This window comes from Ceratotherium simum, chromosome 3 (genome assembly GCF_057802395.1).
Source record: "Ceratotherium simum simum isolate JZ-2026a chromosome 3, ASM5780239v1, whole genome shotgun sequence".
In the NCBI taxonomy this organism is placed as follows: domain Eukaryota; kingdom Metazoa; phylum Chordata; class Mammalia; order Perissodactyla; family Rhinocerotidae; genus Ceratotherium; species Ceratotherium simum.
The window spans coordinates 49,342,058-49,367,699 of record NC_141902.1 but is presented as its reverse complement, the minus strand read 5'-3'; the positions used below and the strand labels follow the sequence as shown (position 1 = coordinate 49,367,699).

Genomic DNA, 25,642 nt, shown 5'->3' with positions numbered 1-25,642 from the left:
TTAAACCTAGAATCTGCTTTCTAAAGTTCTTAATGTTTTGGCACTCTCATTGCTATTGAATTTAACAGACAGGATGGGATTATTGTATCCATAAACTACCTCAAAAATAATCACAGAAAGCAAGCCATAGCCTGAGCTGTCCAAGAACAAAATCGCTGTGGACAAAAATTCTCTTCATCTGATGGGCAGAGTGATGCAATTTTGCTTTGGTGCATATGAAAGCTGGAAGTTGATAACTTTTAAATAGAAGAACATCTGTATTAGCAAGAACCAATTAGAAAACAATGAGTGTGAGATCCCAAAGGAACCAAAAACACTTAAATACTCACAACATTATTTACAATAAATGTAAATATAAAATTATAAATTATATAAATATGATTCAACTGTAGAGCTTTTATGAAATTGTTACACTTATCTATGAATAAACAAAAGTCCAAACAAATTTTATAATTACATATTTTAATAATGGTAATATAAACAAGTGAAAATAGCCAGGAACTTTTTAAAGATGAGGAATGTGGAAATGACTGTATATTTAAAGGTATTTTCAAACTATGCTTTCTCAATGTTTTATTACAAAAGTTTTTAAGCACTCAGCAAAGCTGTAAGAAAGTTTTAAGGGACTATCCTTTGTCCACCACCTAGATTCTACCATTATCATTTTACTGTACTTACTTTATCACATATCTATCCATATATTCATCCCACTAGCCATGGGATAGTTTTCCCATTATCCATAGGAGACCTCTGGTTGCTCCACACATTTGCCAAAATTTGGTGAGGTCAGTTGTTTTAATTTTAACCATTTTGGTGAGTGTGGAGGTATCTCCTAATGGTTTTAATTTGCGTTTTCCTTAAGACTAATGATGTTGTGCACTTTTCCATGAGCATATTGGCTATTTCCAGATGTTGTTTTGTTAACTGTTGAAATCTTTTGCTTATGTTTTATTGGGTTGTTTAACTTTTTATTATCAAGTTGTAGGATTTCTTTGTATAACCTGCATAGCAGTCGTCTGTCAGATTGTTAACATTTCTTCCCAATACATGGCTTGTCTATTCATTTGCTTAATGGTGTCTTTTCTTGAGTAGAATTTTATTGAAGTCTAATGTATTGATTTTTTTTTTTTCCTGATGAAGATTCACCTTGGGCTAACATCTGTTGTCAATTTTCCTCTTTTTTGCTGAGGAAGATTTGCTCTGAGCTAACCTCTGTTGCCAATCTTCCTCTATTTTTCATGTGAGTCACCGTCACAGCATGGCCACTGATAGAGGAGCGGTGTAGGTCTGTACCTGGGAACTGAACCCAGGCCGCCAAAGCAGAGCGTGCTGAACTTAACCACTAGGCCATTGGGGCTGGCCTTGCATTGATTTTTTAACAGTTATCACTTTTTATGACCTAAAAAGAAATTTTAAATATTCTTTCATATTTTCCTCTAAAAGTTTATTTTAACTTTTACTTTCAAGTATGATAGATTTTAAATTATTTTTTGTGTATGGTTGAAGTTAGTTCTCCCCATCCCCCTAAATAGATGTTCAATTATTTCAGCACTGTTGGTTAAGATTTTCTTTTCCCATTGTTCTACTTTGTCACTTTTGTCAAAAATCAAACAACCATAGTCATGTGGGTGTAGTTTTGGACCTTACGTATTCCATTGATGTATTTTTCATTCTTATACCAGTTTCCACTGTTTAATTATTGTAGCTATATAGTATATCTTGAAATTGGATAGTGTATATCCTCAAACTAGTTCATTGTTAAGATTGCTTTGAAGTTTCAAGTTCTTTGCTTTCCCACGTAAATTTTAGAATCAGTTTGTCAATTTCTATTAAAAAAAAAAGGCTTCTGGGATTACAACTGGGACTGATTAGAGATCATACTGGAGAAAATTGTCATTTTAACAATTTTGCATTTTTAAATCCAAGAACATAACATATTCATTTAGAATTTAGGTCTTCTTTAACTTCTCTCAGCCATATTAGTATTTATTTGGCTACAAATCCAGCACATCATTTAAAATTTATTCCTATATATGTTATGTTCTGATGCAATTTGATGAAATTTTTAAAATTTCGTTTTATAATTGTTTTCTGATACCACACAAAAACAAATTAACTTGGGTTACTTTAACCTTGAATCTCTATTACCTTGCCAACTTCACTATTAGTTTTAGCAATTGTTCTGTAGACTTCTTAGGCTTTTCTACATAAATAATAATTACATTTACAAATAAAAATAGTTTTATTTCTTCCTTTCCAATCTTTATGCCATTTTTTCATGCCTAATTACCTATAGTTATTTTGAAAGGCTGTAGAATTGGCCCTAAAACTGACAGAAAATGGAAAGTCAAGAAGTAATCAAATATGATTTAGTTATAAATACACGTGATTTGTCATATGAAAAAATCTCACATTTCAAATATCTGGAGAAATAATATATTCTTCAATAAATACTATTGAGTAATTAGACAAATAGTTGGAAAAAACAACTTTTTTTCATATCTCATAACATACATTCAAATAAATTAATATAGACTAAAGATATAAATGTTTTCCTTAAGAGAACTAGAAGAAAATAATTTTATAATCTTAGCGTGGGAAATAGTTTTATAACTATTATCTAAAGACAGAAACCAAGAGAATATTGATAAAACAAAATAAAAATTAATTTCTTCAAGAGAAATGACACCATAAATAATATGATAAACTGGAAAAAGATTATTGTATATAAGCCAAAAATACTTTCTTAATATATGAATAATGCCAACAAACCTTAATAGAAAAGTTAATTTACCAGAAAAGATAAATAGGAAGAAAACAGTAGCAGAACAATCATAAAATAAAAAATGCAAATGGCAAGAAACGTGAGAAAAATGTTTGATGTCACTAATAATAAAAATGCAAAATTAAAAACCTGAGATGCATTTTGACCTTTCAGATTGGAAAGAGAGAAAGAGAGAATTATAATATAATACAATATAAATAATAATATACAACAGTACAATAAGTAAAGAAATAAAAATCTTTGTTAAGGACAATTAATAATCCAGTAATTACACTTCTAGTAACTTATCTTAGTGAAATAATTTTGAAAGCACATTATTTATAATAATGAGAAAGAAATACCCTAAATATCTAGTGGCAAAATTTAATTAAATAAATTATGGTACATCATTATATTTGAATGTTATGCATATTACATAAATTGGTGAAAATTTATTGGCATGAGAAGGTATCTACAATAGCCAAGTTCTGAAATAAGACAGAGCTGGGATCAGAACACAGTTTCATCAGTTACTCACTGTGTGACGTTGGACTTAATATCTGCCTCTCAATTTCCACTTCCGTAAAGTGGTAATAATGAGAACCACCTAATATAGTTGTGAGAATTAAGTAAGATAATGAAAAAAAAAATACCAGTAACTGACACATAGTGCTTATATAACAGTTGATTTTTTGCACACTCTTCCAGAAATATTCTAAGTATATGCATATAATTATTTATTGTTATTGCTAACATCTTTAAGTAAAAATAATTAGCTTTATAAATATTATACTAAACATAATTCTATTTTTGTTAAAAATCATATATATGTATATATATAGAGAGAGAGCCAGAGTGAGAAAGAGAGGGAATTTCTCTCTTTCCCATGATTGACCATAAACAATGGTTAATCATACATAAAAAATGGTTAGTCATATTAAACAATGGTTAATCATGGGAAGTGGGAAAGGAGATACAGTGAGAGGAGGGCAGTGGACTTAGACTTTTTATTTATTTCACTTTTGTGGTTTTTTGAAATTTTGAAATGAGCATGATTATTTTAAAATACACACACACATCAAAATGTTCACTGATCTCTGGATGGTAGGATTTTGCAAGTGATTTTCATTTATTCTTTTCTATACTTTCCATAGTCTAATAAAATTATATTTAACAATAATATGAGATGTGTAAAACCTAAAGTTAAACAGATTGTTACCTTATTGGTGAAAACTTCAAATTATAAAATATCACGGTGAAATCATTTCAAACTAGGGCTGTTATTTTTTTTCTGCTTGAAAACCATAGAATTCTCATTGTTTCTAGCCCTTCAGTGCCAACTGGATTGGTTGCTAAGAAAAAGTATATCCAAGTAGTTTATAGCAATCCAGAGCACTTGACACTGTACTTCAAATTTGATAACAGACATACACGCTATAGCCATTAGTGAAAGTGGCCCCTCAAGAAGGCTGGTGGTTCTGGACACCACGTTGAATTGACAGAATAAAGGCTGCTTTCACTTGTAATACTTGTTCTCTTTTAGGAGATGTTAGCCCCATGATTCCTTCCCTTTCAGTTTTAACCCTGTCCTCCTGACATTTTAAAGAAGCAAATAATTTTATGAGTAATAACTTCTAGAATAAAGTGGTCTTATAACTTACATTTGAGAACATAATTCTCCAACTAGAAAATAATTTTTTCTATGCTAGCTAATGGAAAAGATAATAATAGCTTTCTCTGGTTGCAAGTAACTTCTCTCTGCAAATTTGTTCCTCAACTCATGATTGTGAAAGAAATTGTAACCTCTTAGACAAGAGGATACATTAAAACAATGCCTAGCATAGCACTGAGCACTTAGCAGATAGTGGATAAATAGCTTCTGTTAGACTGATGATAGAGGCAATCCCAATTCTCAATAAACTATGGTAGTGAATTTGTACAAGAGGCTCTGGCTATAAAATAAAGCATCCTGTATAGGATAGAAGACAGGAAACTGAAAAGAACAGTAGGTGTTCCAGAAGATGCAAAGTGCTCTGGGAGCAAATTTTAAAGATGATTTAGAACCATTAAAGAAATAGAGGGAGAGTGTATTAGTTTCCTATTGCTGCTATAACAAAGTGCCACAAATTTAGTGGCTTAAAATAACACAAATTTATTATCTTACAGTTATGGTCAGAAGTCCTAAAATCAAGGTGTCAGCAGGACTGCGTTCCTTCTGGTGGCTTTAGGGGAGAACCCATTTGCTTGTCTTTTCTAGCTTCCAGAAGCTGAAGCTGCCTGCATTCCTTGGCTTGTGGCACCTCTTTGCATCACGAATGATGACCTCAGCTTCTTTTCCATCATCACGTCTCTTCTCTGACTCTAACCCTTCTGCATCTTTTATAAGGACCCTTATAATTGCATTGGGCTCACCCAGATAAACCAGGATAATCTCCTAATTTCAAGATCTTGAATTTAATTACATCTGCAAAGGTTTTTTTTTTTTTTTTTTTTACCATGTAAGGCAACATATTCACAGGTTTCAGGAATTAGGATGAAGACATATTTGCAGGGTGTTTATCCTGTCTACCATAGGGAAAAAGAGAAGAAAACCCTAAAATATGGCATAACTTTACTTTATCTAGAAGTGTCTTCTCTCACCTGTTCAGGGAACATAAGTTGAAAAGTTAAAATTAAACTCATTGACCTTGGATTGTTCAACATTTGTGTTCTCTAGATTTTTCCCTCAAGCTTAATCTAGCTGAATTTGAATGGGGATTATTTAGGGAACTATCTTAAACCTAGAGTAGAATTTCTTAAAACAGCTCTGTAAGAGATTAGAACACTAACGAATTAAGTGAAACTAAAAATCATGTTAAACGGAATGTAAACTAGTTTGCAATGGATATAATGGAGGGAGGTGGGGAAATATTCCTGAGTCCAAATACACTAGGAAACCTTTCTCACTAACAGCCAGGAACTGTCTGTTTCTTGGAACTGGTCTAAAAGGACAAAATACATAATAAAAAAAATTGATATAAAAGCAAGACTCTAGGTTTGACAAAAAGAAACTTCATCAGATAGTGAAGGTGATAAAACATCAGAATGCATTTTACAGGCAAAGAGGCTTTGAAATCTCCTGGCCAGGAGATCTTCCAGCATGCCACCATAGTTCAAATGATCTCTCTCTAATTGCAAAGGCTGGTCCACCCAGGTGATCTCTCTGAATGCCTTTTGGTGCATCCATCCATGATTTCCTAATGGCACAAGCCAAGGGAGTTGGGTCTCTAGATTCTGCAATGACAGGGGACAAGCCCTAGAGTAAACCAAACAAAAAATGGACAATTTCTGCTTTTCTATTGAAATTACCCAGGATTATATTCCAGTCACTTGCCAAGCTCATATTAGCCCTTTTGAATTATAGGTTGTTATTTGCTATAAGAAAAAAAAATCTTGAACAGTAGGCACTTGTCACACATGCACACACACACAGACAAATAACAACAATATGACTCTATCATATGTAATTTCCTAATGACTAGAGAGCAAGGCAGCATGAAAATGAGAATTTTGAATCATCAACATAAAATTTGTGCTTCAGCAAAAACAAATCCCTCTATGACACAGACATGGAATTGGTTGGAAAAATCAATCTTCTAATAATTGACAAAATGCCTACTGTATCGAATATAAAACAAAACACACAAAGACCAAAACAAAAGGAAAACAACTCTGAATTTATAAAAATAAATATTGCGATGTTTATTCCCACTATAAAAGAAATTATGGCAGTGTTATTATTAATTCTCCCAATTCATTGAAATGTTACTAAATTAATAGGTATTTAAATTGGCCATCTTCCTGGACAAAACCATGGGCTGCAGGAAGTCTTATACCACTGTCACACTAAGCACATGTGCCTGGCAGCAAGTCATGGCTTTATAACTAATGCTCCGCCAAGACCTCCGTTTCTGTGCCCAAATTGGCCAGCTTGTTTCTGTTTATTATTGAATTTATAGAAAGACCTTGAGATTAAATATAGATCAAAGAGTTACTTATGACATTCCATTGAGTATGGACCAGCTGAGCTCTTTTGTTTAATGGTGGGGCTATCCAGTTACCCACATTGGCATTTCTTAGTCCATCTTAGACTGATGTATCATAATCCAATCTGAATGTGCAGAGATAGGGATTTTTCACATTACAAAGAGTATTGACTGATGTGAGCACTTAAGTTCTCATTAAAATATAGTTTTATCTTCAAAATCTAAACTCACTATCAGAAAGCTATCAGAGATACACATATTGAAGCATATTTGAAAACACGAAGCAATTATCAATGACAAGATTGTAATGAACATTTGTTTTCTATATGCTATATACATTGTGCAAAATGTTTACATATGTTGGTTCATTTAATACTCATAGCAACAGAATGAGGTAAAAAATTGTAATTATTCCCTTATACAGAAGAAAAAAATAATTTTAGAGAAATTAGGCAACTTGTCCATGGTTATACTGCTGAATAGCTTTTTAGCTAGAATTTAATTCCATCAGAATCTTATACCAAATTTAAAGTTCATGAATTCCATTTCTAAATCAAAAAAGAGAATGAATGACTATAGATCTTCGTAAGTTAGTCTTGGAAAACAAGTAAGTCAAGTTTATCCTGGAGTGATTAACAACTTATCACAGTTCCTATGACACAGCATGTGTCAGAACTTGTTATTCGGTAGAGGGAAGAAAGAAGTAGTATGCATTATTATGAGGGTTTAGCAACATCCTTCTTAGTTATTCAACCTAGGGTTTTATACTCTACCTGTGCCATTTCCATCTGACTATCACTTCTGTGGAGTTGAACCTCAAATTTCTATAACAGTCCTAAACTTTAGCCCACGATCTAGCCCCTCACTCCTAGTGGTCTACCCAACATTTCTGTTGGACTATCCATTTCATATTTTTCCCAAGCTAAAGGTGTTTTAAGCTGAAGTCATCATTTATTCCGATAAAGTAGTCCCTATGCACTCTTTTTGTCAATAATATTCCAAGCCTTCCAATTGTCTCCCTTCTAGTGTATATTATATATGACTTCTACCTCAGTCTTAATACAGCAAAGATTTGATTTTTTTAACTTGCTGTTCAAAAGCCTTCCCTCCCTCCTGATTGCCTAAAACTGGTGTTTTAGTCAAGGAAGGACAGGATATGCAGGTGACATAACAATATCTAAAGAAAGAAGAAGGTACACATGACTCTTTCCTTGCCTTCACAAGATTCTGGTACTTTCTCTAGTGTACTACAGCCATAATAGTGAGCCAACATATCCTTTGGGTATTTGGACCTAGAAAAGCAGGTAAGAAAACAAACAAAACCCATCCCAATCTGGTACTGGCCCATCTTCAAAATCCTCATGTCCCAATACTACCCCAGGTGAACCTTATTCAACTAACAAAATGGATCACTAATTCCCATGTGTAAGTCACTGTTCATGCCAGAAGTAGGGCCTTAAATACCAAGAGGTCATTCATGTATGTTCTGGCCACAAGGCCACTTGGTTTTTCTTTCATTTTCTATCACTCCTTATAGTTCATATGCCTGTCTTATCCCCTCAACTATCTTTTCAGTTAAATGCAATAAGCCCAAGGAGAGAGATGGTCTCATGCTTCTGCATTTCCTAATCAAAAAAGACTCTAGAATTAACAGTGCTTTTGTATCTTCAATAAATGTGTCGACTTGACTTTATTGAAATTATACAGTCCTCCTCCTAAGTTTTTCCTCTCTACTCAAATTCATTGATATTTATATTGTGTCAGATTTTTACTGTGTCCATTCTGCCTGGTCCAGTGGTCTCAATAGAATTCAAATGCCAGACAAACTTGGAAATTATTATATCAGCATGTTTACTAGATAGTTCTATTGTAGCCTGCTCAATAGTGGGCATAAAATAGCTGAAGTATAATAAGTGAGATGCGTTGCCGTTAGGGAGATGTTTAATGGTATGATGCAGGAAGTGTCAAGTTTCTAAGCAGTGGTAAGATCTGTTTTCAGCTTTAACTCCAAGAAGCTGGCCCCTCCTGTCAGGTAGTGAAATAAAACTCTGCCCATACCCCAGCTTGCAAAAACAGGAAGGAAAAGGCTTATCTCAGTTGAGATGATAAAGCTAATATCTAGCTAATAAAAGCAGAAAACCACACTGTAATACACACTGAAAGGGAAGAAGTTTGTCAGTATCTGCCATGTCTTCACTCAAACATCAAAGTTGTTAGAAAAGGAGGCAGCCCTGCTGAGTTCTGTTGATTGTAGCTTGATGAAAGGGGCAACAGAACAGATTTCTGTTCTACCCAAGCTTTCCTTCTATCAATTCAGTTGAGAAATGGACTCTCCATTCTATCTCTTATCCTTTCTTTCCTGTTCCTTTGTCTTTCTTGAGATAAGACCCTTATATTTTCAAGGGGCACACAATCGTGTCTGATGAAATATGTCACATAGGGGACGGAAGTAAGCAATTACTTTTCCAAGCTTGAATCCATGCATTTTCTCAGACAGAAACCCAGAGAAGTAGAGCTACATAGATAGAAGTATACTGTCTAATTTAATTCTCTAAGTGAGAGCTACTAGTGAGCTACACATGTGTTACAGTCATGCTGAACTTAGAGAAACTCTCTCAGTGGCCAGTTGGGGCAGCCAGAGTTCCTCAGATTTCCTAGGGTGCCAACTAAACCTGGTTTGCTCAGGACTTTCCTGGTTTTAGCACTGAAAGTCCTGTGTCCTGCAAAACCCCTCAATCCCAGGAAACCCCATCTCTGGCCACCACAAGCAAAACTTTTACTTTTTCTATAAAAGTATCATAAAACTAATAATTTTATGTGTGCTAGGTGAAAAAGTTGAGATGCACTAAATGATCCTGTGAGCTAACTGTTATGATTATAAACCACATCTTTCAAATGAAACATTATGACTCACAGATTAAATGACTTGCCCAAGCTCACCCAGCTAATAAGTGGTGGAGTCAAGAATTAAAACTAGGCTTTCTAATTCCAAATTCTGTGCATTTACCATTATAGCAAATTATTGTCTGTCTTTTGCTCAGAGATGGTGTAGCATTTTCCCCTCCTTGGGTCCCATTGACCAAACGGAAGAAGTGAAGATGCTATTTGCCCTCGCTGAGTGTTTTATCTCTAATTTGTACTCTTTGAGTTGTTTGCACCCAGTTGGCGAGGGGGGTTCTCAGCAGTTTTGCTTGGTTCACAAAGAAACAGCTTAAAGTCACATATACTCTTTTTTCTCCTTGAAAGTTACTTATACAATGAGGGTGGCTAGGTAAGGGTGGCTTCACACACATAGTAATTCCTTCCCCCTGATGTTCAGGTCTTATTGGTGAGTCTGAATTGCCATGTCAGACTCTTTGTTTCTTTACTATAAGACTTCTCACAGGAATCCTACTGTCCTTCTCTCAATTCTGCTGCCCATCACTTTCATTACTGCTAATCCAGTCTTCCAACAAATATGTCTAAATCGGAACCCCAATTGCGAGTACTGTCCAAGTACTCTCTTCAGACTGCATAAATCGCTAGAGGCAGATACATACATTGAAAGAGTTTTCACAGATCTCATCACATTGGTCAGATCTGACTCTCAGCTCTGATCCAGATAGGATACTCTGTGGCATGCAAGCTATGGTTGTATTTACTCCTGCTCTATGGCTTTGGTACTTCCTACACTTGATAATAATAAATGCATCTTATCATTAAACTTGGGGAATCTTCTGAAACATGAGATTCTGTAGTTGTCACTCTGTGACTTTGGAACAACTATTTCAAGTATTTTTTCCCGAAGGGATCTTTTTATGTAAAAATTGTGTGGAAGATGGTATCACCTTACATGAAAAGATTTACACTCAGATCGTTATGAGCAGCAATGGCTTCTACCAATCTCATGCTTTGGCTTTTCCTACCTGGGACCTTAGAGTCTAAACATCAAGATAATGAGCAGAAGTTACAGTGATGTTTATCACGGTTGACAGAGTTATGTAAAAGGCCTCAAAGCAAAAGAGACATCTGCTATGCCTGAGTACACTAGCTTGTAAAGACTAATGTCTTTCTAAAAATTAAGTTTCTTGTACTTTTGGCAGATGAATCTGCTCTGGTTAATGAAAACTATACAATCTTGTGAATATACATTCATAGCTTCTTCCCTGTCATTGTCATCATCATCCAGCAGTTATTGTTCAACCACTATGTTCCCAGAACACCTGAGTCATTTTCACAAGATGCCAGTATTCAAAGTTATAGATGTATTATTCAAAAGATTAACACATTTAGTCAAGCATTTAAAGTTTTAACTTCCCTGTCCAAACACACCTTCCACTTCTCTCCTTCATAGACTCTGACACATTATTGTACAATACATTTTCTTGCCCATGGTGCTATTCAAGTTTTTGTACTGCTTCCTGCTGTGCCTTTTCTTTTCCGTATCCGGATATCAAAGTACTGTCCAAACTTCAAATCCCAATTCAATGCCATCTTCTCTATAGTTTGCCCTGTTAACTCCAAATTAGAAATATCTTCCTTTCCGAGGTTTTCAGAGCACTTATCCACTGGAAAGTAAATCACCCTTTACCCTATATTGCAGCTGAGGTAATTAGCTAGATACCAAAAATAAGATTCTGATATTTTTATAGTAATTGCTATTTTTTATTGCTCCAAGTACAGGGAATATCATATTGTAAGTGAAGGGTTAAATATATGATGTAACGTTCTATTTTCTTCAAATTATGAGAAATATATAATTCTGAAGAATCTTTAATCATAAGTATACAGTAGATCATAAAAAATAGCCTCAGTTCACTCCTCCCAGAAAGAGACAGGGTCTATTTCCATGTTCCTTGAATATGAGCTGGATTTATAACTTGTTTTGGACAATAAAATGTAGCAAAAGTGATGGTTGTCAGTTCCAGCCTTGGCTTCAAATAGCCTTGCATGCTTCCACTTGTTTCCTTAGAATCCTGTCACTACCATATGAACAAGCTTGGTTTGGCCAGCTGGATGATGAATGACACATAGCCCAATCCTCTCTGTTGTCCAGACAACAGCTAGACACCCACAGATAGTGAGAACTAGCTCCCATCCAGCTGATCACATAAGTGAATGCAGACAAGATCAGCGGATTCATGATTTTAAGTCGCTTGAGTTATAGAGTGGTTTGTTACACAGCAACATCTACCTGATACAGTGACTATATTAGGATAGAACGTAATAGAATCTAAAGATTGGAAGAGGCTTTAAGGAATCAAGCATCTGATATTTAAATTTCCTTTGCAACATTTCTAACAAGAGATCACTCACACTATTTAAACATCTCTAGAAACGGGAAACTTAGTTTTTGCAAAGGCAGTTCTTATTCTTGGGAATTTCTCCTTATATTGAGCAGAAGTCTGTCTACCCATCATTCTCCGGTGATCCATGTGCTGCCCTCTGGGAAACTCATGTCAATTTAATCCCTTTTCCACACCTAGTCTTTTAAATATTTTAAGACCTCAATTATATTCTCACTTGGACTTCCCTTTTCCAGAAGCAGTATCCCCGGTTCTTTGGTGGTTTTTCATGTGATATGATTTGAGACCCCAATTCAATCTGCTTGTTTGATCTGCACGCTTTCTCTTCTGTCTGCACCGTGTTCAAGTGTCGTGCCCTGCACTGAGCACAGGGGTCCTGAGAAGCAGCGGAGCTCTGTAAGCAGCAGAGCTTTTCGTCCCTGCTCCACATACGGCACTTCTCTCAATGCGCTCAAAGGGTGCTTTCCCTGCAGGCCCACTGCACTATCACCACAATCTTACTTAACTCGCCACTAGAGTCAATGAATCCTTACATTTTCTCATGCATTGACATTAAGCTGTATTTCCTCTCTTCTATAGAGTCTGAATTTAAGACCTTCATTTATCCCTAATTGTGACAATGAGGGCTCTTCAGAAACATTCCAGGTTTTTGTCCTTTGAGACACATGATAGGATTGCACTTCAACTCTCCCTTTAAACCTAGTTATTGCCATGCAATTTGCTTTGTCCATTGTAATATGAATAGAAGGGAGGTATGTCATGCCTATGTGGAAGTTTTAAGAGCTAGAGCCGAGTTTGCCATATCGTAATTTCCGTACATGAAAACATGAAAGCATGTGTTGAGACAAACATCTGTCAGCCTGGTTCCCCGAGCAACTGTGAGGAGCAAAGTGCATCCTCTTCACCTGTACCTATGTGCATTGCAAATGTAGTATGAGTGAGAAATAAACCTTTATTTGATTAATAAACTGAGATTTGGTAGTACAGTGTGTTACCGTACCTTAACCTAGCTTATCCTGGCTGATACACTCTTTATACTTCATCTGGTTAGATCCAGCTCATTGTTGTAGATCTTTTGGATATTAATTCCATTATCTAATACACTAGTTATTTTGTCCGGCCTTATGTGACTCTCAAATCCTACAGTAATGTTTTTTATATTTCTTCTAGTTCAATTAAAAATATTCTGTCTAAAGGTGACTCCTGAAGTACTTCACTAAGAGCCTCCACTTGATACAAAATCATTAACAAATTATCATATTTTGGGTCCAGTTATTCAACCCATTTTTTAATTCATCTACGTGATATTTTTCTAGGGGGTATTCTGAAAATCCTTAGCAAATGCGTTTCTGGAATCTAGATAGAAATATATTGACAACATCTATTTGATACACCTATTTAGAAACCTTGTCAGACCAAAACATAATGAAATATTAAGTTCAAAATATAATATAAAATTACGAAGAAATTATCCAGAAATAAGCACTGTTTATTTGCAAATTACATCAATTAGGTATAACAGTGAAGCACTTTAGCCCTGGAGTCGGGTAGACCTCCTTCAAATCTCAACTTCGATACTTAGTCACTGTTTGCCCTTGACCGTGCTTAATGTCTCCAACCCTCAGTGACCCTATCAGGAAAATGAAATGATAACTATAACATCTACCTTGAAAAGTTGTGATGAGGATTAAAAGAGATAATGCATAAATAATGCTTAGATATAGGCATGCTATACTGTAGCATTTCAAAAACTATTTGTTATTATATCATAGTTATTATGAATTTGAGATGATCTCCGTTTTTAAAATAACATCTGTTTCTTATATTTACCTTATAATATTTCACACTTTTTCTAAATGCTAAGTAAGACTAAAAACCAAAAACTACTTAATCTGCTAGTCTTCAGTTTAGAATTGGTCATATCTGAGAATTATAGTATGGTTCTGACAGCAAGCTGTTTAATATTTAAGAAAGTATTGTGGATTAAACAAACCTATTGCTTGAAATAAGGAGTGAGTAATGACAAGGTTATAGAAGCATACTATTTTGCTAGCAGTGATTATATATATTTTTTTCTCTACTCTATAGTCTGCCTATAAGAGGAAATCCATATTATCTACCTTCATGGAACATGGTATTCATTTACTAAAAGACACTGAAAACACACTTGATATATGCTTTATTGGGAAATACAATGACCAAGCTCAGCATTCTTCTTTGTTTTTCTAAGACATTTTTTACGTGGTAGATGTACTCAATAGCCATAGCAATTCAATTTTGCAAAGAACCAGCAGGTTTAGGAATCATAGTTGCCATCTTATCATAACTGCCATCTCATAATTGCCATCCTATCTAGTGGGGTTATTTTCAATGTTTTTTGACTAATAGCTAGTAATTTTCTAACACAAGTGATTATTCTGCTCAATGTAACAGATGATATTTTCCATAGTTACTGAACTGGCACTGTTTTAAGACTGACTACTCGAATACTATCTTCATAAAGGATGTGGCAGTGATTTTAATTTGTTACTCCTCAAACACATAAAATATCTGGAAAGCATTAGAAGATTAAACCTGATTTTGCATGGTGTATCCCTAAAGATTCATTAATTTTCTAATAAATGTAAGTCAAGCCAAAGACTTAGAGGTCGTGAATAAAGACCTGTTTTAAAGAACTGAAAATGTCTAGTAATATGTAAATTCAATAAGTGAATTGAACACAGAGAAGGCTTTATGAAAATGTGCTTCTATGTAGCATTTTTTTTCTTCTCAGGTTTCTTAAGTAGGAATTTTATTTTTCTGAGCCTGGATTGTTCCTGGCAGCTGCTACATTAATTAGGTGGGTCCTCCTGTGATGTTCAGAATCAGAGAGAGTACAGCAAGCACTGGCTTGAAAGACATTTTGTTTTTTTGAGATGGAGCCTGAAGCGAGGAAAGAAATCTTGAGTGGGAGTCATGAAGGTGAGGAGGTGGAAGTAGCATTGTGCTTTATCTCATGTAGGTGGCCTTACTTTCGTAAGTGAGAAAAGATTTGGCCTCAGGGGCTGGGCATGTAATACATCTTCTATTGCTCAAGTTGAGGTGGCCTTACCAAATACTAATCTTCGAAAAGTGTATGATTTGGGATTCCTCTAAAGAGTGTCTCAAGTCCTACAAGGTGAAGTTAATGCTTTCAGAACCTAGGGAAAGGCAGACTTCTCCCTGTGTGTTTTTGATTGGCAGTCACCTCAAGATAAAAGGAAAAGCAGGACCCTTCTGAGGAGTCAAACAGTGTCATGCACAACAATTATAAAAGACCCTGGTGCCAGGAACTGGCTAAAGGAAAGTTGTCTGAGTTGATAGCGGCTGTGGTTTCCTTCCATGAAATGAAGACATTATCTGCATTCTGGGTTGATATGGATGAGGAGCTATATGTAGCCTCTGGATCTAAAATGTAAACCTATCTTCCTTAAGAATAAAAGTGTACAATTTTATGCAAACTTTATCCAATGAGTAAAATTTGGTGTTGCCCTTGCCTGCAACCCAGGATGATCCGGAGTTTTCATACTCTTACATACTATTAAACAACAGATATAAAAATGTGATTTGGTAGAATTTTCTATGGTCTGCTTTTATAAGCACAGATAATGGCCTCTATTAGAGTAGATATCAGGTTTCTTGTGGATGCGCGAGGAGGGAGGAATCTGTACTCTAATATCATGAGCAAAGGATGGTAGAGTCTTATACAGTATCCCTGCATTGACTGCAGGTGATACTCAAGTGTCCTTTCTGCATTTATAGTCTATTACTGAGTAAGAAAGAATGTTAAGCTACAAAATTAGGCCAGAATATGAGATGATGAAAAAGATGTCGATCTCTATCTTTGTGAACTATAAGCTATTAGTAGCTTGAGGGTAACAGCTCCTTTTTCTTAATCCTTTGAGTGAGTTCTATGAATTCTTTGCCACTATCTAAGTAGGGAAAAATATGCTTAAAAGAAATTATTTATAATCCACTCCAAGAAAACTGTGGAGTTTATAAACCTGGTTTAGATCGTAGTTAGTAGCTTTGATCTTCCTTCCTCAGATACTATGCCAAAGTGTATTTCCCGGTAAAGGGGTCTATGGTTGTGGTCCTGATGTCTTGTAGGTCCATACATTGAAGGAGTCAGCCTAGTGGCTGGTCTCTGTGGCTAATACTAAAATGCACTTTAATGTCTCCATGACCTTCTAAATAGAGAAGACATCAAGTACTTCCTGAGTAATTTCCAAGACAGCCTAGTGAAGCATTTCAGCTGACCCTAAACTAGAGAACTGATTGCTGGTGGTAGGCCAAAATTAGATAGGCAGGATTTTTTTGGCCACTGGAAGCAAAGGGCTTAGCAACCAGTTCTTGATACACGTGTTTTAGAAGGTTGGTGGCCTCGTTGCTGTCAGCTTTCCTAATTAAGAAGCTCTCTGTCTAGGTCAAGCCTAGGTGTACAGGATATAATGTGTCTGCTTGCTGGGAGGACTGCAGACAGTGTTGAGGACTAGCGGGCCTGGTACAGTCAAGAGTCTATGATAGGGTTTTGACTTCCCCTAGCCTCACATGTGATTCTTTTCTAGCTGATATAACTACCCTGTGGCATGATTGTGTCTGACATTAGCTAAGAGATGCCAGGTTTTGTTCATCTTGTAATAGACTAAGCAAGACAACACCCTTTATTACTTTTATAAACAGGGTGAAAAAAGTCATTCAATTATTAGTCACAAAAAATCTCCTTCCTAAAGGAGTCATAATGGAGCTTATTAGAGGAAATACAATGTCAGTTTATATCTAAAGTGTTTTAAAATGCTAAAGTTTTCAGATGGGAGAGTGAAAGGATAAAATTTATACCTTAGCATAATTAGAGTAATATTTTTATAGATTTGTTCAGTACAACCTTCAAAAGTTTCTGCAAAGTAGAGAAAAAGGGATTCATGATGATCAAAAGCAAAGTGGGCTCCTGATCAACTGGGGTTAGATCTAATTGAGAGAAATCCCTTGATGAGTTTTTTTCTTTTAAGAGCTTAGTAACACTGATTTTGGTGGTGGCAGGGGGGTGGGGGGGGTGCTGGGGGTTGGGTTAAGCTGCTTTTAAAACTCAGAATACTTATGTGTGTCTCATCCTGAATTCATGATTATTTCAGGAATAATTTTTTTCTTAAAATGTGATAGACCTGAATCCCCTAAGAAGAAGTAATTCTAACCAATTGATCTAAGCGCCTGCCATTCTAAGACAAAATTAATTTATGGGCAAGGCACTATTATAAGCTTCATGGAAGGAAACCTAAGTGAAAAAGTCCAACTCTGGGTCTTTAAAGAGTTTAAAATCAAGTTGGAGGATATGAACACAGAAAACAGAACACAGAAAAGGGAGATAATACTTCTCCATTGTAAAAAGAAAGAGAGAAATAGAAATCAAGGATATTCAAAGCTATGTAAAGATCCATACCTTACATTGCAGGAATGAGGAACCATTAAACACATGTAAGTAGAAAAGGACTGTGTTTTAAGGAGATTAATTTTTAACAGTGTATAGATTAGACTTACTGTCAAAGAAGGAATTGATGAAGGAAGTTTAGTTAGAAGATCACTTTGCAATTGCCTAGGTAAAAGGTTTTGATGACTAAAACTAGATTGATGGCAATATGAATAAAAATAAGTTGAAAAAATTATGGGCATGTTGACTGAATTGCTATACAATAATGAATTATGAAAGTAGATCCTGTTTGCATGTGATAATCCTTATAATAATTAACAATCCCTGATCTCAATTCATTTCTACCTAAATCGATAGTGAACTCCTTCTGTACCAAATCCCCTGAGGTGAAAAGGAACTCTTCCATAAAAACAACTAACTGAAAAGTCAAAGAAAGACCAAGGCTTCCATTTTTCTCCAAAGAGTGACCTGCTATTGTGACTGAGGCAAACTGTTATGGGGGTGCTGTCATTTTCTTAATACTTGTCAAACTTAGTTCCGAGTATGAAAGGATGTTTGTGTAGGATGAACAATTGATCCAGGGAAGGGATTATAGCAATGGAAACAGCCATCATCTAGGCTTATGAGAATTTCTGGCCCTTTCCTTGAGAAGTAAGGAAGTTACCTGAGGGGATAGGGAAGAATCTGATTTATGGGCTAGACAGGAAAAAATAAAACAAAAAGTTCTCGCTACCATGCTGCTATGAGAAAAGATGGGTTAAGAGCCCCTGGAGAGTAAGAACAACCTCAGCTTCATTGTTAAATGGCTGATTTTATGCCCTGGCTAAAGAGGGAAGTCAAGACTAGGACTGGAGAAGAGGTCATGAGGACAGAATGTAACATCCTAAACTTTATAGAGAAATATAAAAGCAATATCAGAACTATGACAGCAATATTAAGAGTATGTTAAACCAGCTATGTCCATATATTGTGCAATCTAACTCACATCAGGTTTCACAACAGTAACAAAAATCACTATTTTAATCAAGGTAATTTAAAAACAAAAGAATTGTCCAGAACTTTGGTTAATAATTGTTCACATTCACAAAGTTAGTTGTTTATGGCAATAATTGAAAAACCTTGGAAATTTAGGTACTTACTTCCTTTTTTTTTTTTGACAATTGCACCTGTTTGAAAATGAGGTCAAAACGGAAGGTTCTCTTTTTCTATTTGGCAATCTCTCAGTGTACTGCCCTTCAATAATATCTCTATTTTTTTTTTCAGATCTCTCAACGTCACCTCTTTCCTGACAAGGTTCAGTAATCCCAGCAGTGGTTGGAAAGCAATTACCAGATTCCTGGGGTTAAGGAAAGCAGCTACAGCCTAGTTCAGAACCATGGACAAGGGATAAACCATCCTTCACGTAGGCTCAAGGAACTTAGTTCTGTGATAACTTGGATGAATGACTAGAGAAGAAAAGGAACAAAAAAGATAAATATTTCCTCTCCTAAACTATCTGTTTTTCCCCTATCCCCACCACTGTTTTATATATTTTCCTTAATTTTGGTACAGACAAGGCTGGTACCTTGAGACTAGAAACAAAAATATATATATAGAAGACTTGAAATGCTCACCTTGCATTAAATAAATAAAACTCTAGCTACAAATGTCCAGGGAAGGATAAACTTAAGTAATATGCAATCAAAGCACCAAAGGAGTGTCATTCTAGTTTAGATAAGTGATTCATTTTTGGAGGAGGTACTCATGTGACTTCATTCACTATCATTTATTAAAATAGTGTCACCAAATTGACTTTTATGATGCTGGGTAACCAAGGCCATGTATCACTCAGATATCCTTCAGAGAAAATCTTCTTAAAGAAGTGTAGTTATACAACAGCCTTCAACTAGTACACCGTCAGAATTCACTGCAACATTCATGCAAGTGCACGCTTTCCCCAAGCTACTCCCAACCAATGACTGAATATGGTGGAGGTAATAGAGCTGACCACTTATGCCCAATGTGGGACTCCTCTAACAGGCAAACTTTTCTCTAGGACTCTCCATTGGTCTAACACTTTCTTGTAGTCTCATTGCAGTCAATTTAATGTTTTTCATACCCAGTCTTCCTTCCTTCCCCCTTTAATTTCACAGATCTATATAATGGTCCAAAGACTTTTCTTACCTACACCTGCCGTCTCTACACTTTATCTCTGAGATGTTTCCTCTCAAAAATCTCTTGTACTTCTGTCATCTTCGTGTGTGCTTCTGGTATGACTCTTTGCTTACGTATGTGACAAAAGTTACCAAACTCTTATAAAACCACTAATAGATGTAAAATATTAAATTTGATGATTTCACTGAAAGGTGAATCCTTCCAGCCTTCTCTCTTTCTTTTTCTGTTCATTTTCTCTCTCTGTCTCCCAATTCCTTTCCTAGAGCCTGTCTGAATTTATTGTGACAAATGGGAAAAATAGAACGAAGTTTGGCATGTCTTTTCAGCAACAGTTTTAGGAAATGTACAGAGAGAGATGAGCAGAAATTAGAGAGCAGTACCGTTAACTCCATTATCTTGTTTCAGTGTGTATAGACTGTTCTTTTATTGACACTTGAGAAGGGGGAGAGAAGGATGAATGCGGTTTAACTCTGAACTGATTAGGGATGTTGAAGGTAGAGAAGTGAAGGATGTAGCAGCATTGTCATGAAGAAGCAATGACTCCTTATTTTGAAAGTCTATTCCAGTCTCAATTTCCCAGAACAATAGAAGTTGTAATATTTAGAAGAATTATAGTAATATTTTTTTAAATATTTATAGGAAAAGTAAAATAAAAAGCAAATCTCTCTAAAAGAGGCTGTGATTGAAGGCTTATATTTAAATGACCTTTCAGGTTCTTCAAGAGGAAATAAGCATTCAGATAATGGCAAATTCTCTTGATGACTGCAAATTATCACCCCTTTCCCATATCATCATAATTCCAAAATCCCTTGAAAAGTCCTTGAAATAGGCAGTTTTTGGAAAAATGATGTGAAAGAGATCTATACAAAATGCAAAGATGACTATTTTAACTAGATGTTTACACAGCACAGCATGCACTTGACAAAAACGTGGATGCAGATTAACTCTGTTGCTTTGACAGTGATAAAGGTCCATATTCAGACGTGAGTTAAGAAAGCAAGTTCTTACAAAGTGATGGATGCCATAGGAAGGGAGGAGTTGCAGGAACTATAAGATCATAAACTCAGATAAGCCTCCAAGATCATGACATACAACATTTTTCATAATTAAATTGGAATTCACCTTAATTATTTTCTAAGATAACCAGTTTATTCATTTTGTCAAGCTGTTTTTTAGTAAACTTAAAGAAAGACAGTACAGTCAGCCCTCTGTATCTGCGGGTTCCTCATTGTGGATTCAACCAGCCACAGACCACAAGGCTTATGATGGTTTCGTCTATACTGAATGTGTACAGACTTTTTTTCCTGTCATTATTCCCTAAACAATACAGTATAACAGCTATTTACATAGCATTTATACTGTTTTAAATATTATAAGTAATCTAGAGATGGTTTAAAATATACGGGAGGATGTGTGTAGGCTATATGCAAATACTACACCATTTTATATAAGGGACTTGAGCATCCATGGATTTTGGTGTTTGTACCGGTCCTGGAACCAATCACCTGAGGATACTGTATGTGTGGGGTAGTAGAGAGTGCGTAATCCATCTATTACCTGAATTTTCTATGGATAATCCCTAGTGATCTTTTGCCACAGCTGGTTTTCATAACATATTTAAAGCATTGTGACATTACAATAGGAATGTGAGTAATTCTTCACGTTTATTTTAAGGACATTGAAGAATTTATAGACATAACAAATAACATCTTAATTACTTTTATTTGGGAAAATCAAAATAAAAATGGTCTATGTTATTTTCCAGGAGCTTTAAATTTGAAACTTTAAATTTTACATATGTTTTATTTAAGTAACGTGGATGTATTTAACAAAAGATTCATTTTTCAAAGAATGAGAATATCATAAAATATAACTGTGAAACTAGTTCTTTGCCTAAAGAAGCCTAAAACATGTATCTAAATTTTGCTTCTATTTATATTGTATGCAAATGTATTCAGATTTCAACACATAAAACAACTTGTCTATCTATCTACCCATCCTGTGCATAAGCTTTGGTCCACACAACACACTTTAAAAACCTATTGTATGTTTGCTACAGTGTTGTTTACAATAATGACACCTAGAAATATTCTTGAAAATCCATTAATAGAAGAATGAAGAAATAAATATTACATAAATGTTTTGAAATATTTGCATCATTTAGAAATAATGAAGTGGAAAGTTTTCCAAGGCATGCTATTAAATGGAAAAAAAAGGAAAGGAAAAAGAACCCTCAAGGAGTAGATGCAATATAGCGCAGTGATTAAGAATGTAGACTCTGGAACTACACTGAGTTTGAATACTGATTTTGTCACTTACTAGTTGTATGAAAGGAAAGTGTAACTGCTTTATACATTGGTTTCCTCATTTGTAAAATGGAGGTCAAAATAGTACTTACCTCATAGGGGCATTGTAAAGATCAAATGAGTTATTACATATGCAACAATTGTAACAGAACCTGCTACAAAGTCAGTGCTACATTAGTACTTATTTATTTACATATAGAATGGTCTAATTTATGTTAAATGCACAGAGATACACAACATTAAACTACTTATTCTATATGGACATAGATATATAAGCAAGCACACAAAAAAAAGGCCTATGAACATAGATTCCAAACTGATACCCATGTGTAATTATCGGCATTAAAAGAGATCCTTTGTTTTTTGTTTGAGTATTTTACATAAAGCACACAATTCATACATTATTTTTGTGATTAAATTGTAAATACTTTTATACACCCATTAAATGCAACTTTAAAAAATGGTGAAGATTACGTTCATTAAGTTATTGACATAGAAAAATGTTCATGCACATGTCAAGAGCAAACAAACAGATCAAAAGATAGCATTAATTTTATTAATATGAACTCGTTAATGTAAAATTATGTGGTTGTATTTGTGTATGGAATGATAATGTTAACAACTAATCTGGTTAGGTGAATTCGACTTTCTTCTTTATATACAGAGAGATACATGAATACATAATTATACATACGTACATATCTATACATTATTTTTTTAAACACTATAAAAACTACTTTATTGTGAAAAAAAGCAACAGTGAGGCTAGCTAATTATACCATCATGCAACATCCTGCATTCAAAATACATATGTTGAGAGCACAGCCAAGTACCATTGGTGAATGGAATGAATTAGAAAGGTTATGAATGTACTTACCCACCAAATGCCTGAAGTGCAGAGAATTTGGAAGCATCCAAATCATTGCCACCTACTATTCGAGCCTTAAATGAAAAACAAGAAAAAAACAAAACAAAACAAAACAAACAGGCTTTTAGCATACTATAGCTGTGTATATGTGAATTTCGGACACGGGTCAACTGCACTAGACACGTAACACCTAGTATGACAGATGCTAAGCAGGGTCAGCTCCAAGTCAAAGCTACGGTGTTTTTGTGAGTGGAGGTTTTGAAATCAGCTGTCAGCATTTACACAAAAACACTGGCAGAGTCCAGGAAAATATTATATTTCAAATACTATTTGCCCTTAAAACTTGGTATGTGCAGTGAAGATCATGAATCAGTCAGGGAGATCATAATTAGCCACACGTAAGAACAGATGCTGAGTTTGACCGTAGCAGACCCCCAGGTTGGCAAGTGTAAGCTAAAGTAAGCGCAGCTGGCAAGGTGTAACCTCTTGATAAATGCAACATATCAGGGCACATTTAAAGGACAACCAAAGAATGGAAAGCTGGGATAACATGCACATTTCACGACTGAAACAGAAGAATCAAAACAGGTCTAAGATGTCACAAACAAACATGTACAAAAGACAAGATCCCTCAGGAGGGAAGAAAAAGTATGATTTAAAACCTTTTCATCCACAGAACTGCTATCTGAAAGAGAATCAGGAAAAGAAGGGATAAATGTTAGATGGAGTACTTCTCAAGAAATCATATAAACATATACATGAACAAAGGGTTATTGTGTTAACATTGTTTAAAATCATAAGTGAACAGAATTTCAAGGCTGAACCCCAAGAGAAGAGGGATAGTTGGTCCTCACCATTTAAAGAGCTGGAAAACGTGCCAGAATGCTTCAAAAGCATAAAAGGGTGATTATGGGATTTAATTTAAGACAATGTGTCATATAAAGAAAAGAACACAGTTGAAGAATCAGAAGTCCTAGGCTCCACCTGGGGCTCTGTCACTTACTAAGCACGTTGAGCAAACTACCAAATTCTCTGGAGTCTAGAGTCTAGACCTAACTCCGAAACAAAGTCACTAATACATTGCCTATTCACTTCCAAACATTGTTGAGAGGATCAACCGAGATCAATATATGTGAAAGTAAACCTCACTTGACTATATAAATTTAAATACGTTTTATTAAGGGATTATTTATTTATGGCATATAATAGAACTTGAGCTAAAGATTGAATATATTTCACCTTGCAAATAAGAAAACTTATGCCTCAAGGGGTTACATGACTTGATGAAGATCATAAAACTAGTAAACAGCAGAAGTGGGATACAAATCCAGGGCTCCTGATCCCCCATCCACTGCCCTTTAGATCCAATGTTTCAGGTGAGTTGAACAAAACAGTGAGGGGTAGTTGGTTCACAGTTCTCCAAAGTAATTTAAGATAAATCATAAGGTCAACATTTCTCAGTTTAAACTGCTCATGGGCCCAAGTAGATAACAATGGACTAATAATTTTTGTTGTTTTTTTTAAACTCAAGTCTAAATCCACCAGGGTCATCATGGTATGGTTCATTTCTGCCTTACATAGTACTATTGTTCTTAAACTTATTAATTCAGCTTTGCTTATTAGCATAAAGCTGGAGGAATTTATCTATGAATACAAGTTGACAAAAAGCTAGAAATGGAGTGATCTTGGGGCTCATGTAGTCTAAACTCCTCATCTTTATAGATGAGCCCCAGAGAGATAAAGATTTACCCAAGGTCATGTAGATCAATGATGACCTTTATTGATGAAACCCGTATTTGTTTTCTTGACTTATTCAGTATGGACTGATTAATTACCATAGCTAAATAATTTTGTGCAATATTTTAGAGATTTTACAATATCTCAGGTTTATATCTTTGAATATAAAACAGGGTAAGGCACAATATAAAGTAATAAAAGACCAATCTTATTTATGGCCATAAATGTTTTAAAATACTACATAAAATATAGAAAATAAAATTTAGCATTATATCAGAAGAATAATATAGCCTATCCATGAAGATTTTATTACAAGCGTAATTTAAAATCATAGAATAAATGTGACATATTAACTGGTCAGAAAACATGTATCTGCATTTCAACAGGTACCAAAAGTCATTTGATAAAATTTGAAAACCCTCTAAATAGGTTTTTTAAACCTATCTAAATAGGAGTAGAATGAGTCTTCTTCAAGTTTAATATGTTAAAGAAATGTCTTTCAGAGTCATCAACATAAGTGTAAAATATTAGCGCTTTCCTGTTATCATTAAAAGTAAACAAAAATGTCCACTACCATCATTTTAACTTATTTCTGGAAATTTTGACCAATATATTAAAACGCAAAACAAACGTAAACAATATACATGTTAGAAGGTAGGATTCCAAATTATTATTTTCAGGAATTACAATGTTATACCCATAAAATAAACAAAAAATCACCTGGAAAGATTAATAAAATAGGTAGCAAAGTAAACATATAATCAACACATAAACAAAATAATAACAATAGTTACTTCCTACTTACTAGCAATAACCGGTTTGGAAAACAATAACATTAGATCTGATTTCAAATATCCAATACTTTGACATTGTCTCCCATTGATAGCTGGCTTCTATATCAGCCAGCCCACTGAATAAAGGTAATCTTACCAAAGTCACTAATTATTTTTCAGTGGCTAAATCTGGTAATACATTTCAACTTTTCATTGATTTATTTAATGTTTCATTCATTCATTTGTTTAATACATATTTTTATTAATTATCAATGATCTCTTGTTTA

At 34.8% G+C, this 25,642-nt stretch overlaps 1 protein-coding gene across 1 annotated transcript in view; it reads right to left on the bottom strand.

The window, feature by feature from the left end:
• Positions 1-25,642, bottom strand: part of UNC13C (unc-13 homolog C) — a 584,623-nt gene that overhangs the window by 400,862 nt on the left and 158,119 nt on the right. The window contains 2 exon segments of the mRNA XM_087427449.1: positions 22,855-22,919; positions 23,508-23,530. Of these exon segments, the coding sequence (XP_087283575.1) occupies positions 22,855-22,919; positions 23,508-23,530 (88 nt within the window).